Raw genomic sequence first — 13148 nt, 5'->3', positions numbered from 1 at the left:
GTTAGGGGTTTAAATGAGTAGTTAAATGAGTTGTGTTTTGGGAGACACATAAATTTACTTAAAGATATAAGGATAGTAATCAAAATTGACATTATCTACAAACCTCACCAAATTTCCCTCTCTAGATTCGCCTAAATATATAATGGTAACAATCAAAATTGACATAGTCTACAACCCCACCAAATTCTCATCTCTAAATATATAATTCTCTCTCTGTCAATATATAATTTACTTTTAACTCATTCATTTTCATCAACTACCAAATTCCCCTCTCTCCGTGTATAATGTACTTTTAACTCATCCATTCTCATCACACTAAAGCTTCACTTTTCAAAATTTTTAGTAATGCATCCTTATTTATATTTGAAAACATCATAAAGTGAACCACATAAAGTCATTTAAATTAAAATAAACGTGTTTTAATGCTTTCTAATAATTATTCATCACTCAATAGAGAATTTCAAATTTTTTAATTAGACATTTGTATTTGTATTTGAAAACATCATAAAGATAAAGTTAATGACATAAAGTCATTTAAATTAAACCCACTTTAATGCTTTCTAATAATTATTCATCACTCAATAGAGAATTTCAAAATTTTTAATTAGACATCCTTATTTATATTTGAAAACATCATAAAATTAACCACATAAAGTCATTTAAATTAAAGTAAACTTGCTTTAATGCTTTCTAATAATTATTCATCACTCAATAGAGAATTTCAAAAATATTAATTAAACATCCTTATTTATATTTGAAAATATCATAAAGTGAACCACATAAAGTCATTTAAATTAAAGTAAACATGCTTTAATGCTTTCTAATAATTATTCATCACTCAATAGAGAATTTCAAAATTTTTAATTAGACATCCTTATTTATATTTGAAAACATCATAAAATTAACCACATAAAGTCATTTAAATTAAAGTAAACTTGCTTTAATGCTTTCTAATAATTATTCACTCAATAGAGAATTTCAAAAATATTAATTAAACATCCTTATTTATATTTGAAAACATTATAAAGTGAACCACAAAGTCATTTAAATTAAAGTAAACCTACTTTAATGCTTTCTAATAATTATTCATCACTCAATAGAAAATTTCAATTTTTTTAATAAAACATCCTTATTTATAACTACATAAAATAAAAAATTAAAGTAAACAGCTTTCTAATAATCATTCATCACCCAATTAAATTTTTTTAGTAATACATCCTTATTTATATTTGAAAACATGATGAAATGAACCACATAAAGTCATTTAAACCTGTTTCATTTAAACCTGTTTTACTGCTTTTTAATAATTACTCAATAGAGAATCAGCTGACATGCTCCAATGGCCACTCAATCATCATTCAATAACCACCGGCCACGCCGGTATATGGAAATTATACTGGTAAGAAACCATGGGACATGCCCGGCAGATGGAGGAATTATACTTTGTGGTGTTACTGTGTAAATGGAGGAATTAGAGAGCCAAGTAGCCGGAACCAACGACAATTGATACCTGAATGCTGATTTAGTATTTACAGTTGTGGTCCGTGTGACAGGGAGTTCGACATACCCACCCACTAATTAAAACGTTGAAAATAGGAGTCGTAGTTGAAATGGTTTAGGAGTCCTAAGTTGAAATGGTTTCTATAATATGATTTCCTGGGTTGACTCATTTAACCACCACAACTCGCCCGTCACACCAAAAAAATGAGAAGAACATTGCCGTTCCGCTTCGTTTCAGAAAAATGGACCTGCACTCACCTCATCTCTGAAGCTTCTTATTTAATCTCACGCTTCACAAATGAGGATTGGTATTGTTCGGGCTCGAACAGAAGCGCTTTCATCAACCACATCATGGTAATTGATTGATGCATTTTTATTCCAAAAGCACTCCAGCGTTTCATTATATTGCATTCACATCAGTGAGGTATACATATTCTCAAATACTCCATTATTTTCCTTTGCACAGAAAATGTTTTTGTATATTTCATTTCCAGTCTATGAAGTGGCTCCCCATGTTGACAGTTTATTCACTTTAAATCAGTTTGTCTGTTCAGGTAGAAAGAAATACAAATCCCCATTAAGCCCAGAATTGCATATTCAATAGAAAAAGGCCATCTATTCCTGGTGCGAGCCCTCGGCTTCTGATCAAACCCATAATTTCTCAGCATCTAAAAAATTTCATTGAATATGTTAGAATATGATTGCCAGAAAGCAGCCTTATAATATACTAAACTTGGCTACACTGCAGAAAAGTGCAAGTATCTGCTTTTTTGCAGTGAGTATGGGGTGCAAAGAAAGTAGATTCTTGCGTCTGCTGGTGGTGATGGTGGCGGCGGCGATGCAAGCATGCGCGACACAAAGCAAGAGCACAACGGAGAAGCACTACAGATGGCAGATAAAATATGAGTTCTGGTCGCCAGATTGCGTGGAGAGAATGGTTATTGCAATCAATGGGCAATTTCCAGGACCCACAGTTCGTGCCAGAGCTGGCGATACAATCCTCGTGGAAGTGGAGAATCTGATGCCCACTGAAGGCGTTGTCATACACTGGCATGGCATCCATCAGGTCTTATTTTTTGATTTGTGGACAAATATGAATTCTGCATGAACACTAATTTTGGTCATGGATTGTGTGGGCTATAATTATATAGGATTTGGTTTGGTTGTAATGATGGCAGATCGGGACTCCGTGGGCAGATGGAACTGCAGGCATTACACAGTGTGCCATAAACCCTGGAGAGACTTATGTCTATAAATTCCTTGTGGAGAAGGTGCATTTAGAGATACTGATCCAATTTTCATTGTATTATTCTACACGTATTGGAATAACTTGGAAGAATAATGTAAATTTTCTAATGTGAAGCGTGTGAAATTCGAACTTAATAAATAGATTTTGGAATATGATGAACAATAGCGAAGTTCATTGAATTAATATCCCGTCCATCATCATATTTATAGAATATTCTAGAATCTATAATAAATATAGCAGAAGGTAACCATGCAAATTTGATTAGAAACTTGTTAATTTTTCATAATTATTACTGGATGGATTTGTGTTGCTGAACAGCCAGGGACATACTTTTACCATGGACACCATGGTATGCAGCGAACTGCTGGTCTTTATGGGTCTCTCATAGTTGAGTCCGGTGAGAATGAAGCTGAACCATTTGAATATGACGAGGAGCTGAGCATAATCATCAGCGATTGGTGGCACCAAAGCGTGTATGAGCAAATGACCGGTCTTTCTTCCATACCATTTCGTTGGGTTGGAGAACCTCAAGTGAGTGATCACTTTATTTCTTTTTGCACCCTGCTGTTTATTGGAGTCCCGAGACTATAACTCCGGAATATATATATATATAGAGTTTTGAAGAGATCACATTTAAGTTCACTACATGGCCGTCTCTATTTTTTTTTTTATTTCTTGATGGGTTGACGAACGGTATAGAAATTGATAACTTGGTATAGAAATTGATAACTTTGTATTGGTTTTATTAGTCGTTTTTCATACTATATATATGCTTTTTATTTCTTTTATAAATAAATGAAGTTTATAAATTAATTTAATACTAAACCAGTGTTTTTGACTATTTCATTGTATTTATATATGTTTGAAATATTCATCTATTAATTTAGAAAAGATTAAAATATCAACAATATATAATTAATCAATCAAAATATGTCTTAAACATATAAAGGAAATAAAGTTTATAAATTAATTTAATACTAAACCACTGTTTTTATTGACTATTTCATTAAATTTATATATATTTTTAAAATATTCATCTATTAAAAGGTTAAAATATCACCCATATATAATTAACCAATCAAAATATGTCCTAAGCACTTGATTCATGACTTTTTGGAACTTATAAGGAATATGATTAATCTAAAAAGCATAACATTCTATTCATAATGTCTGAAAGAGACACTAAATCCTATTTTGAACCAATCTTCTTCATTGAGTGATACTTGCCAAATTCCTTGATTAATACGCCAAAAACCTGATTTCATATCGAATTTCCTGCCATTCTAGATATTAAATTCCATAATTCCTGGCGTTCTAGATATTAAATTGCCTTTATGGAAATAGGCTAAGTATACTCCACGAAAACATTATTAAGTGGTCTATAATTTCTATAGTTTATTACCAATTTCACATAGAATCCATAAGAATTCCAAAAAGTATTAGATTCTTTTATTAATATTCTTTTCAAAACATCCTGTATTTCTCTTTAGCAAATCTTTCTGTATTCTTCCTAACATGTTTAGGAATAAACTGGTGGTGGTCTTTGGTGCTCGAGGACTGTGATGATTTTTTTTTAATTTTTTTAGTCTTGTCATTTTTAAATACATTTACTATTATAATATTTCAAATATATCAATTCATATGTATCATTCATATTAATTGGAAATACGAGTTTCTAATAACATATGAATGGTAACACGCCATCACGCTTGAGTTACAAGATGATATTTGATTTAGGGTGCATTTCAGGATGGATTTAAACCAGGCTACAACTGTGAAAAATATGGGTGATTTCTGTAATATGATAACAAAAAAACAAAGGCAAAATTAACACGTCATCCGATCGAGTTTAACCTGTATGTATGCGGTAGAGTGAACCATCAATCTGTTTCAGCATGCAAATAATGGGAATTTTGGCTTTGTAGTCGTTGCTGATCCAAGGCCGTGGAAGGTACAACTGCTCCGCGAGTAACTGCAACAATCCACAGTGCGCTCCACATGTTCTTTCTGTCAAACCAGGGAAAACATACCGTTTGCGCATAGCAAGTGTGGCTTCCCTTTCATCTCTCAATTTCCTTATTCAGGTGGGCTCTCTTAAATAGCCTGTCCACTAATTCATCTCCATACATCTTCGACGTTCCTTTTTAGGTCAATGATCACATCTCCATACCTGTTTTTGGAAGGCTTATTTAGTATTTAATTATGCACTAAACATTGGTTTGATTTAATTGCAGAGACACCATATGACCATTGTGGAAGCAGATGGCAACTACGTGGAACCCATACAAGTCCAGAATCTGGACATATATTCAGGAGAAACATACTCAGTTCTTCTTACAGTAGACCAGGACCCTTCAAGAAATTACTGGGCAGCTGTCAACGTAAGAGGAAGGCCTCCAAAAACACCCACAGGGCTTGCAATATTAAACTATCTGCCAAATCCTTCTACAGAGGTCCCTCCCTCTGTTCCTCCACCTAGCCCTTCCTGGAATGACTTTGCATACAGTAAGGACTTCAGCAGAAAGATTGTAAGCAGAAGGGGCTACCATAATTATCAGGCTAATCCTGTTCCCCTAAAAACTGACAAAAGCATTTTCCTACTCAATACCCAAAACCTCGTAGATGGTTACATCAAATGGGCCATCAACAATGTTTCCCTGGCCTTGCCATCAACTCCATATCTGGCTTCCCTCAAATACAGGCTTGGCGATGAGTCTAGTCCTGCTCCCCAGAATTACCAGGCGATCAAAGGGTATGACATAACCAAACCTCCTCCTAATCCCAATGCAACCATAGGAACTTTGATATACAGTTTTGTGTTGAATAGCACAGTCGACTTGATTTTGCAGAATGCCAATACTTTGATTCCAGATAATAGTGAAATTCATCCTTGGCATATTCATGGTCACAGCTGTTGGATTTTAGGTTATGGAGATGGTTTATTTGATGCAGACAAGGACCCTCTCAGCTATAATCTCAGGAATCCTCCACTGAGGAACACAGTCACTCTGTTTCCTTATGGATGGACTGCCATAAGGCTGAAGGCTGACAATCCTGGGGTTTGGGCTTTTCACTGCCACCTTGAAGCCCATCTACACATGGGAATGGGGATTGTTTTCTCGCAAGGAATTGAACGTGTTGGCAACCTTCCCCGATTTACTATGGGGTGTGGATCTACAAGAAAGTTGTTTCCTTGAGGGGCAAGCAGCATCATCGTCTGGCATTTCCTCCTTCCAATACTTACTTTTGGCGAATAGTTTGATTTAAACTTTCATGATTAATTATAGGAATAAATATCGGCATAAATGGGCAGTACATCAATAGCTTATTGATGTAGAGTCCAGCTTGTTTAGAATACAAGGCCATGTTACCTTCTGAGATATACACGCTTTGGCATGGAACTTTTATCCCCATTCTAAGTTTATTTACCACTTTGCATCTAAATTGCGATCAGATAACGCTTCTTCCTTTTGTTTTTATGACGTTAGGCGAGGCCAATTATGTGCAGGTTGGGCATGTTCTTTTACCCTTTTTAAACTCGTTGTTCAGGACATATAAATCCTTTTTTCGTTGACGTGGTTCTCATGAGTATAATATTATTTTTTTTGGTTGGGTTGACATGGTTCTCGGTATAAAGGTTTAGTTTAACCGGTATATTTGTTTTTTATATTTTACTTATTTAACTATTAAATATCTACTATGAGATGTATTTATTTATTTTTGGTCAGTAATGATATTTATTTAATTTTTAAATTGTTAAAAAATAAAAGAATTTTTTATTATGCTACATCTATATGAAGATTTAAAAATTAAAATTTAAGATACACCTGCAATGTTTTTTGGTTTTGGATTTGTGTCGACTCATATTAAGCAATCTTACATTATTCGTAATCTTACATTATTCATACTTAAGCTTATACACATATTTAAAGCTTAAAGATTTAGACTCACATCGCATATCACACCAAATCACTATTGATATGCTATATATGACACTAATTTGGGGATAGAGTAATCAAATTAAAGGTCCACACCTAAAACACTAACTCATCCGGATAAAGTAATCAAACTGAAGGGTTTTCTAAGTTGTCACTAATGGAAGTGACTTTACTTGTTTGTGGAAGTGAAATAACATTTTTTTTTGTTTCATTTTGAGAGTTTTTATGTAGTCTTTTTAGTACTTTTATATTGGTGATACATCTAGGATTTTATAAAATGGGTCTATTTATTAGTTTGCAGAAAATGGATCCATTTCATAATTGGATAAGGAAATCTCAAATGTGTGGTTAGTGGGTTATGATGCTTTTGATACATTCATGCTTCAATCTGAATGCTATTGAGTTTGGCCCTTTCATGTGTGAGGGTACTTTATGAATTTCTTGAAAATGTTGGGTTTGACTCTTTCATGTGTTATAGTGTTTTATGAATTTCTTGAAAATGCATGCGTTGCATATTATTATTGTTTGAAATGTCTAAAAATTGAGATCAATTAATCTTTTTACAAGTATATTATAGTTAATGAGCTTGAACAAGATACTTGATAAATTGTCAAGAATATTTCAACACGATTTGCAAAATATTTGAAATTACTTAAATAATCATTATATATAATTGTACCAAATCATCTGCTAGTTTAATAGTAAAAATAAATAAAAATAAAAATATTTGATCTTTCATATATATATAATATTATTTGAGTAAAAATATATTAGAATTAAAATAAAATTTATGTTAATAAATAATTAATTTTATATTTCACAATAAAAATATATATATAAAATATATATAAATGTAAAAAGTGTGCAATAAAACCAAACTAATATATATATAAATAAATAAATATAAATAAAATACAATCAATACTCTTCTTAACCTAAAATAATTTTAACCAGAGGCAATAATTCTTATCAAATCTTTAACCTCTAGAAATGGAAATTCTCGAATAGAGAACAATAGAGATCGAGTTGACACTCTCATCGTCCAATGTGAACAAATTATATCTTCTAAATGTGATTTCGAAACTTGATTTTTCTTTATTTTGGAACTGTTAGAGTTGGTGAAATGACTTGAGATTCGTACCAAGAGTTTTGAACCTCCTTGGACATCTTAACGTATATATGATTAGGCACTCCAATAAATTCTTATAAAACATCATCCTTCACGAAGAGTACTGACCTTCGTGTAGATTTCGAAGTTTTATAATGCTCGATGAAAATGGTGAACATCCACGCATACTGATTATGGAAAATTTGGAAGTTTTATAATGCTCGATGAAAATGGTGAACATCCACGCATACTGATTATGGAAAATTTGGAGGAAATATCAAAGTTGTTTAGAGATGATTCCGAATGGGGAGACATTATTACATGGATCTTGAATTGAAGATTGCCCTGACCTACTACGAATTTATTTTAATTATTGCTTTGTGCATGGTGGAGTTACATGAGACATTATGGTTTATAAAGCCACGGTAACCTTATCCCTTTTTATTATGCTCTCTAAATTATAGCTTTTAGTTGTTCTATTTAATTGTAGGAAAAATATAATGATATGGAATTGAATCTTTACTTGTCTTAATAAACCAAAAACAACATAGCCTAGTTGCAGTGTAGGGGTGAGGTTTTGACTTACTCAACTCTAAATGAGAGTTATTATTTTGGACCTTTTAGAATATTTTTAAATTTCCACACATGGCTAACCCTATATGCATGAGTAAGAGGGGTTAGCGAGGCATCCTCTCATACCACGATGATCAACACAATAGGTTAACTTGCAAGAGGCATAAATTTTGCATACAAGTTAAAATTGATATTATTTTTACAATATTGGAAAGGTCTCTATGTTTAGGCCATCATCAAGGGGGTCATAGCTTTTATAAAAATGTTTTGACCCAGTAAGATGTTATTTGCTGCATCCAAATGGATACGAAAGGTGTAAGCCCTGAATTTTACAAATCCAGACCTACCAAATGACCTTGCAAGTTGATTCCTCTAATTTTTCAACTCAGAAAGCATTGACATACATGAAAAAGAATATAGTGACCCAATTGAAATCATATATACCTTTCTCAGGAGGATCTTGCTACCCATAAACTCTATTGAATGAGGCAAGGAATTTTTTCCTCTTAACTTGTCCCTAAAGTACAACTTTGTTTTTCTTAGAGATTGTTCTTTCAATCCCATCTACCAATGGTCATGCTATGCATGCCTTGTAGTTATATTCCTCTTATATAAAATTGTGCCTTTTTTCAACTTTCTATAAACATCTGATGTTAAGTCTTTTATGTAAGGTAGGACATGCTCATCTTCCTAATCCAACACAGAGGTCTCATAGAGTTTTAGTTTCTTCACATTCACTCCCAAGTAAATGCACATGTATGGGGTCGATTGAGTCTATCAATGTTGTCTCCCATTATTTCAAATATCCAAAAAGAAACAAACCACGTAGCACTCACCTTCTTAGAAGGACCCTCTAAACTTTCCATGTTTAGTCTTGTAATCTTGGGAGTTGCAACATTCTTTTTGTAGTACCAGGGATAAATTTATTTTTGGACCTTGTAATCTTTCCATATTAAGAAAAAAGGGAATAAACAAATAAATAAATTAGAAAAAGGAAAAAAATCATATATTAAAAATATATATAAAAAGAAGTCAAGATTAAAAAACTATAATAAAAAAAATATTGGAAAGAAATTACAAAAAAATAATGATATAAAAGAATATAGATCCATCTTAAGTACGGATTTAACATGAATAGAGAGGGATCAAATTTCTTGATGTACAAACTTCCTTACAGTGAAAAATACACTGTGTAAGTTTTCATTGTTTAAATTGTATTTTTGAATGTTATATAGAGTATATATAGTTCCAAATAAACTTTTTAACCATAAAACTTATTTTTTTCATGATATATACATAATTGTTTAAAATGGTATTTAATATATACATAATTGACCTTAAAATATTCTACATAACATTAACACAAATTAAAATGGTTTTTCATTATTAATATATTTTTATGTATATGTCAATATTAATTTGTATTAAAATATTTTATTGACAAGCCATATTGAATATTTTTTTATATACAACATTAAAATATTTTATTTTAACAATTTTTTTCTACATATAGATATATATGAAGTTGATATCAACATAAATTAGTTAACATAGATCTTAAAATAGTTTACTTAAATATTGAAATATTTTTGGAAAGTTCAAGGTTTAAACATCTTGCTCACACATTTTTTTACTTATTACTCTATAGAATATACATTTTTTTTTATTATAGCCAACGTTATTTTTCTGTTTATAGCATAATTTGTTTTTATTTTAAAGGGGCACATGTCAACTCCACAGACGAACATAAAAACTTACTCATCCCCTCATACTCGGTTGTAGAAAGAGCCTCTCGATACCCTTCTTAAGATAAAAGAATTTTAACCTCTAGTAATGTCTAGGAAATAATTCTTATCAAATCATTAACCTCTAGAAATCGAAATTCTCAAACAGAGGACGATAGAGATCAAGTTCGACAACACTCTCATCATCCAATGTGCTTTTACTTGAATGTGAAAGTGTGTCAATCATATTGTCTGATTGTGATTTTGAAAGTTGATTTTTCATCTTGTTACTCTCAACTCACACAGAGGAGAAGCATATTCTTCTTCTTTATTTTGGAACACTTAGAGTTGGTGAAATGACTTGAGATTCTTACTAGGAGCTTTGAACCTCCTTTTATATCTTAACATATATATGATTAGGAACTATAATAAATTCTTATAAAACATCATCCTTTATATCACCACCAGAGGGAATTCAATCCTTCACGAAGAGTACTGACCTTCGTGTAAATTTCAGAGTTTGATAATGCTCGATGAAAATGGTGAACATCCACGCATACAGTTGATTAGGAATTGATTGTGGAAAATTAGGAGGAAATATCAAATTTGTTTAAAGATGAATCCGAATGGGGAGACATTAGTACATGGATCTTGAATTGAAGATTGCCCTCACCTACTACGAATTTATTTTAGTTATTTCTTTGAGCATGGTGGAGTTAGCTGAGACATTATGTCTTATAAAGCCATTGCAATCTTATCGCCTTTTATTATGCTCTCTAAGTTATAACTCCTAGTTTCTCTAATTAATTATAGAAAATATAAAATGACATGGAATGGAATCCCCACTCTTCCTAGTCACAAACAATAACAACATAGCCTGATTGCAGTCTAGGGGTGAGGTTTTGACTTCCATAACCCTAAATTAGAGTTATTATTTTGGGCCTTTAGAATATTCTTAAATTTACGCACATGGCTAACCCCATATGCATGAGTAAGAGGTGTTGGCGAGGCATCCTCTCATACCATGGTGATCAACACAATAGGTTAACATCAAAGAGGCATAACTTTTGCATAAAAGTTAGAATTGATATTATTTTTCATTATTGGAAAGGTCTCTTATTTTTGGCCAACATCAAGGGGGTCATAGCTTTTCTAAAAAGGTTTTGACCTAATAAAATTCTATTTGATACCTCCAAATGGACATGAAAGGTGTAAGACCTGAATTTTCCAAACCGAGACCTACCAAATGACCTTGCAAGTTAATTCGTCCAATTTTTCAACTCAAACAAGATTGACATACATGAAAATTAATATAATGACCCAATTGAAATATATATACCTTTTTAAGGAGGATTTTGGTCCCCATAAACCCCATTGCATGAGGCGAGGACTTTTTTCCTCTTAGCTTGTCCCTGAAGTACCACATTGTTTTCCATAGATATTGTTCTTTCAATCCCATCTACCAATGGTCCTGCTATCCATGCCTTGTAGTTATAATTCTCTTTTATTAAATTTTGTTTTCTTTCAACTTTGCATAAACATCTAGTGATAAGTATTTTATGTGAGGTAAAAAATTCTGATCTTCCTGATCCAACATGAAGGTCTCATAAGGTTTTAGTTTCTCCACATTCACTACTAAGTAAATGCACATGTATGGGGTAGATTGAGTCTATCAATAGTATCTCCCACTATTTCAAATATATCAAAAGAACCAAACCACGGATCGCTCACCTTCTTAGAAGGACCCTGTAATCTTTCCATATTTAGTTGTAACCTAAATTTATTTGTTATGAATAAAAAATATAAAAAATAATATAAATAATGTAAACAATAATAATAAGTAATGATTAATTAACTAGTAATTAATTAATGAAGAGGTGTGTCCCTAAGGACATAACCATTTTTGAAGAGGTACTTGCCTAGGTATATAAGCATGCCCTCAGCCTCATTTGTAATAATCTCATCAAGTATTATATACATTATTTAATATACAATTACTTGTCCTACAATGGATGTCTTTGTCTTTGAAGTATTCATAAGATTATTGTTGCGTATACAAAACTTATTCATTGCATTGGTATCAGAGCATACCATTGAAGTATATGAACTTCGTTCGTTGCATTGGTATGAGAGCCACATTGGCAGATCCCGACCCTTTGTCATAAACTCTTCGTCAATCTTGTTTTCGTGCAATTGAAGAATTTCTCTACAAGAATTTGGAGTTTCTCCATAGCGCCATTTAGGCCTTTGGCCATATTTTTTAAAAGTTAAAAAAAAATTATAAAATAAAAAAAAAAAAAGTAAAAAAAAAGACAAAAAGAAAAATATACTAAGGAGAAATATAAAGAAAAAAGAAAATAAACAAAAAAAAATTAAAAAAAGAAAAAAAATCATATATTAGGAATTTTTCTTATAAAAGGAGTCAAGATAAAAACTTTTATAATAATAAAAATAAAAAATAAAAAATAAAAAATAAAAAATAAAAAATAAAATAAAATAATAGCAATATACGAAAATATATAATTAAAAAAAATTAGTGGGAACCATAGTTAAAACGTTGGTGCAGCCTCAACGAAGAATAATTGCATCCATTGCAAACAACCGCAGTCACAAAGCCAATGCAACCTCAATGAACAATAATCACAATGATTTCAAACCAAGCAACCCAATTTTGCACCCCGCCACTGTTAACAAAAGTTGTCACCGTCTATCACCATTGTCGACACCCATGTACTATCACCACTGCCACCAACTATGAAGGAAATTGTAACTGCCAACTACCCCCACCATTTTTCTATTGCTCAAAGCCCAACCGACTCTTTTTGTAGCAAACACATTCGCAGTTGCAGACCACTCTCAGCCACAACCTTCTCCCCATCTTCACAATACTATTCCACTACCATCATTCGATTCCCTCTTATGCACGCTACCTTCGAAAACCCTAATAATAGCCAACTCCCTACGGGGTACACACCCTCCCACCAACACTAATTCCATCTACTACCCGTCATGCATCTGTTATTGCTCCACCATTTAGACCATTCCCGACCAGTAGA

General features: G+C 32.2%; 1 protein-coding gene across 1 annotated transcript; it reads left to right on the top strand.

The window, feature by feature from the left end:
• The first annotated feature begins 1819 nt into the window (after positions 1–1819).
• Positions 1820–6170, top strand: LOC149262125 (L-ascorbate oxidase-like). The gene is made up of 7 exons (XM_089383419.1): positions 1820–1924; positions 2055–2124; positions 2249–2566; positions 2679–2771; positions 3068–3280; positions 4675–4833; positions 4984–6170. Exons 3-7 carry the CDS (start codon positions 2282–2284, stop codon positions 5944–5946), a joined length of 1713 nt encoding a protein of 570 aa, XP_089239545.1. The 5' UTR covers positions 1820–1924; positions 2055–2124; positions 2249–2281; the 3' UTR covers positions 5947–6170.
• Positions 6171–13148: the final 6978 nt, after the last annotated feature.

Source organism: Pinus tabuliformis, chromosome 6 (assembly GCF_031772625.1).
Source record: "Pinus tabuliformis cultivar Carrire ecotype Pingquan chromosome 6, CPIR1, whole genome shotgun sequence".
NCBI lineage: Eukaryota > Viridiplantae > Streptophyta > Pinopsida > Pinales > Pinaceae > Pinus > Pinus tabuliformis.
The sequence above is the reverse complement of the archived record's forward strand: the minus strand, read 5'-3'. Positions and strand labels throughout refer to the sequence as shown.

Excerpts from the sequence above, each read along its gene's own strand:
- LOC149262125 (XM_089383419.1), top strand. The coding sequence starts at position 2,282 with ATGGGGTGCAAAGAAAGTAGATTCTTGCGTCTGCTGGTGGTGATGGTG. Across the intron at positions 2,772-3,067 it reads ATAAATTCCTTGTGGAGAAG|CCAGGGACATACTTTTACCA; the intron begins GTGCATTTAGAG and ends GTTGCTGAACAG. Across the intron at positions 3,281-4,674 it reads GTTGGGTTGGAGAACCTCAA|TCGTTGCTGATCCAAGGCCG; the intron begins GTGAGTGATCAC and ends TTGGCTTTGTAG.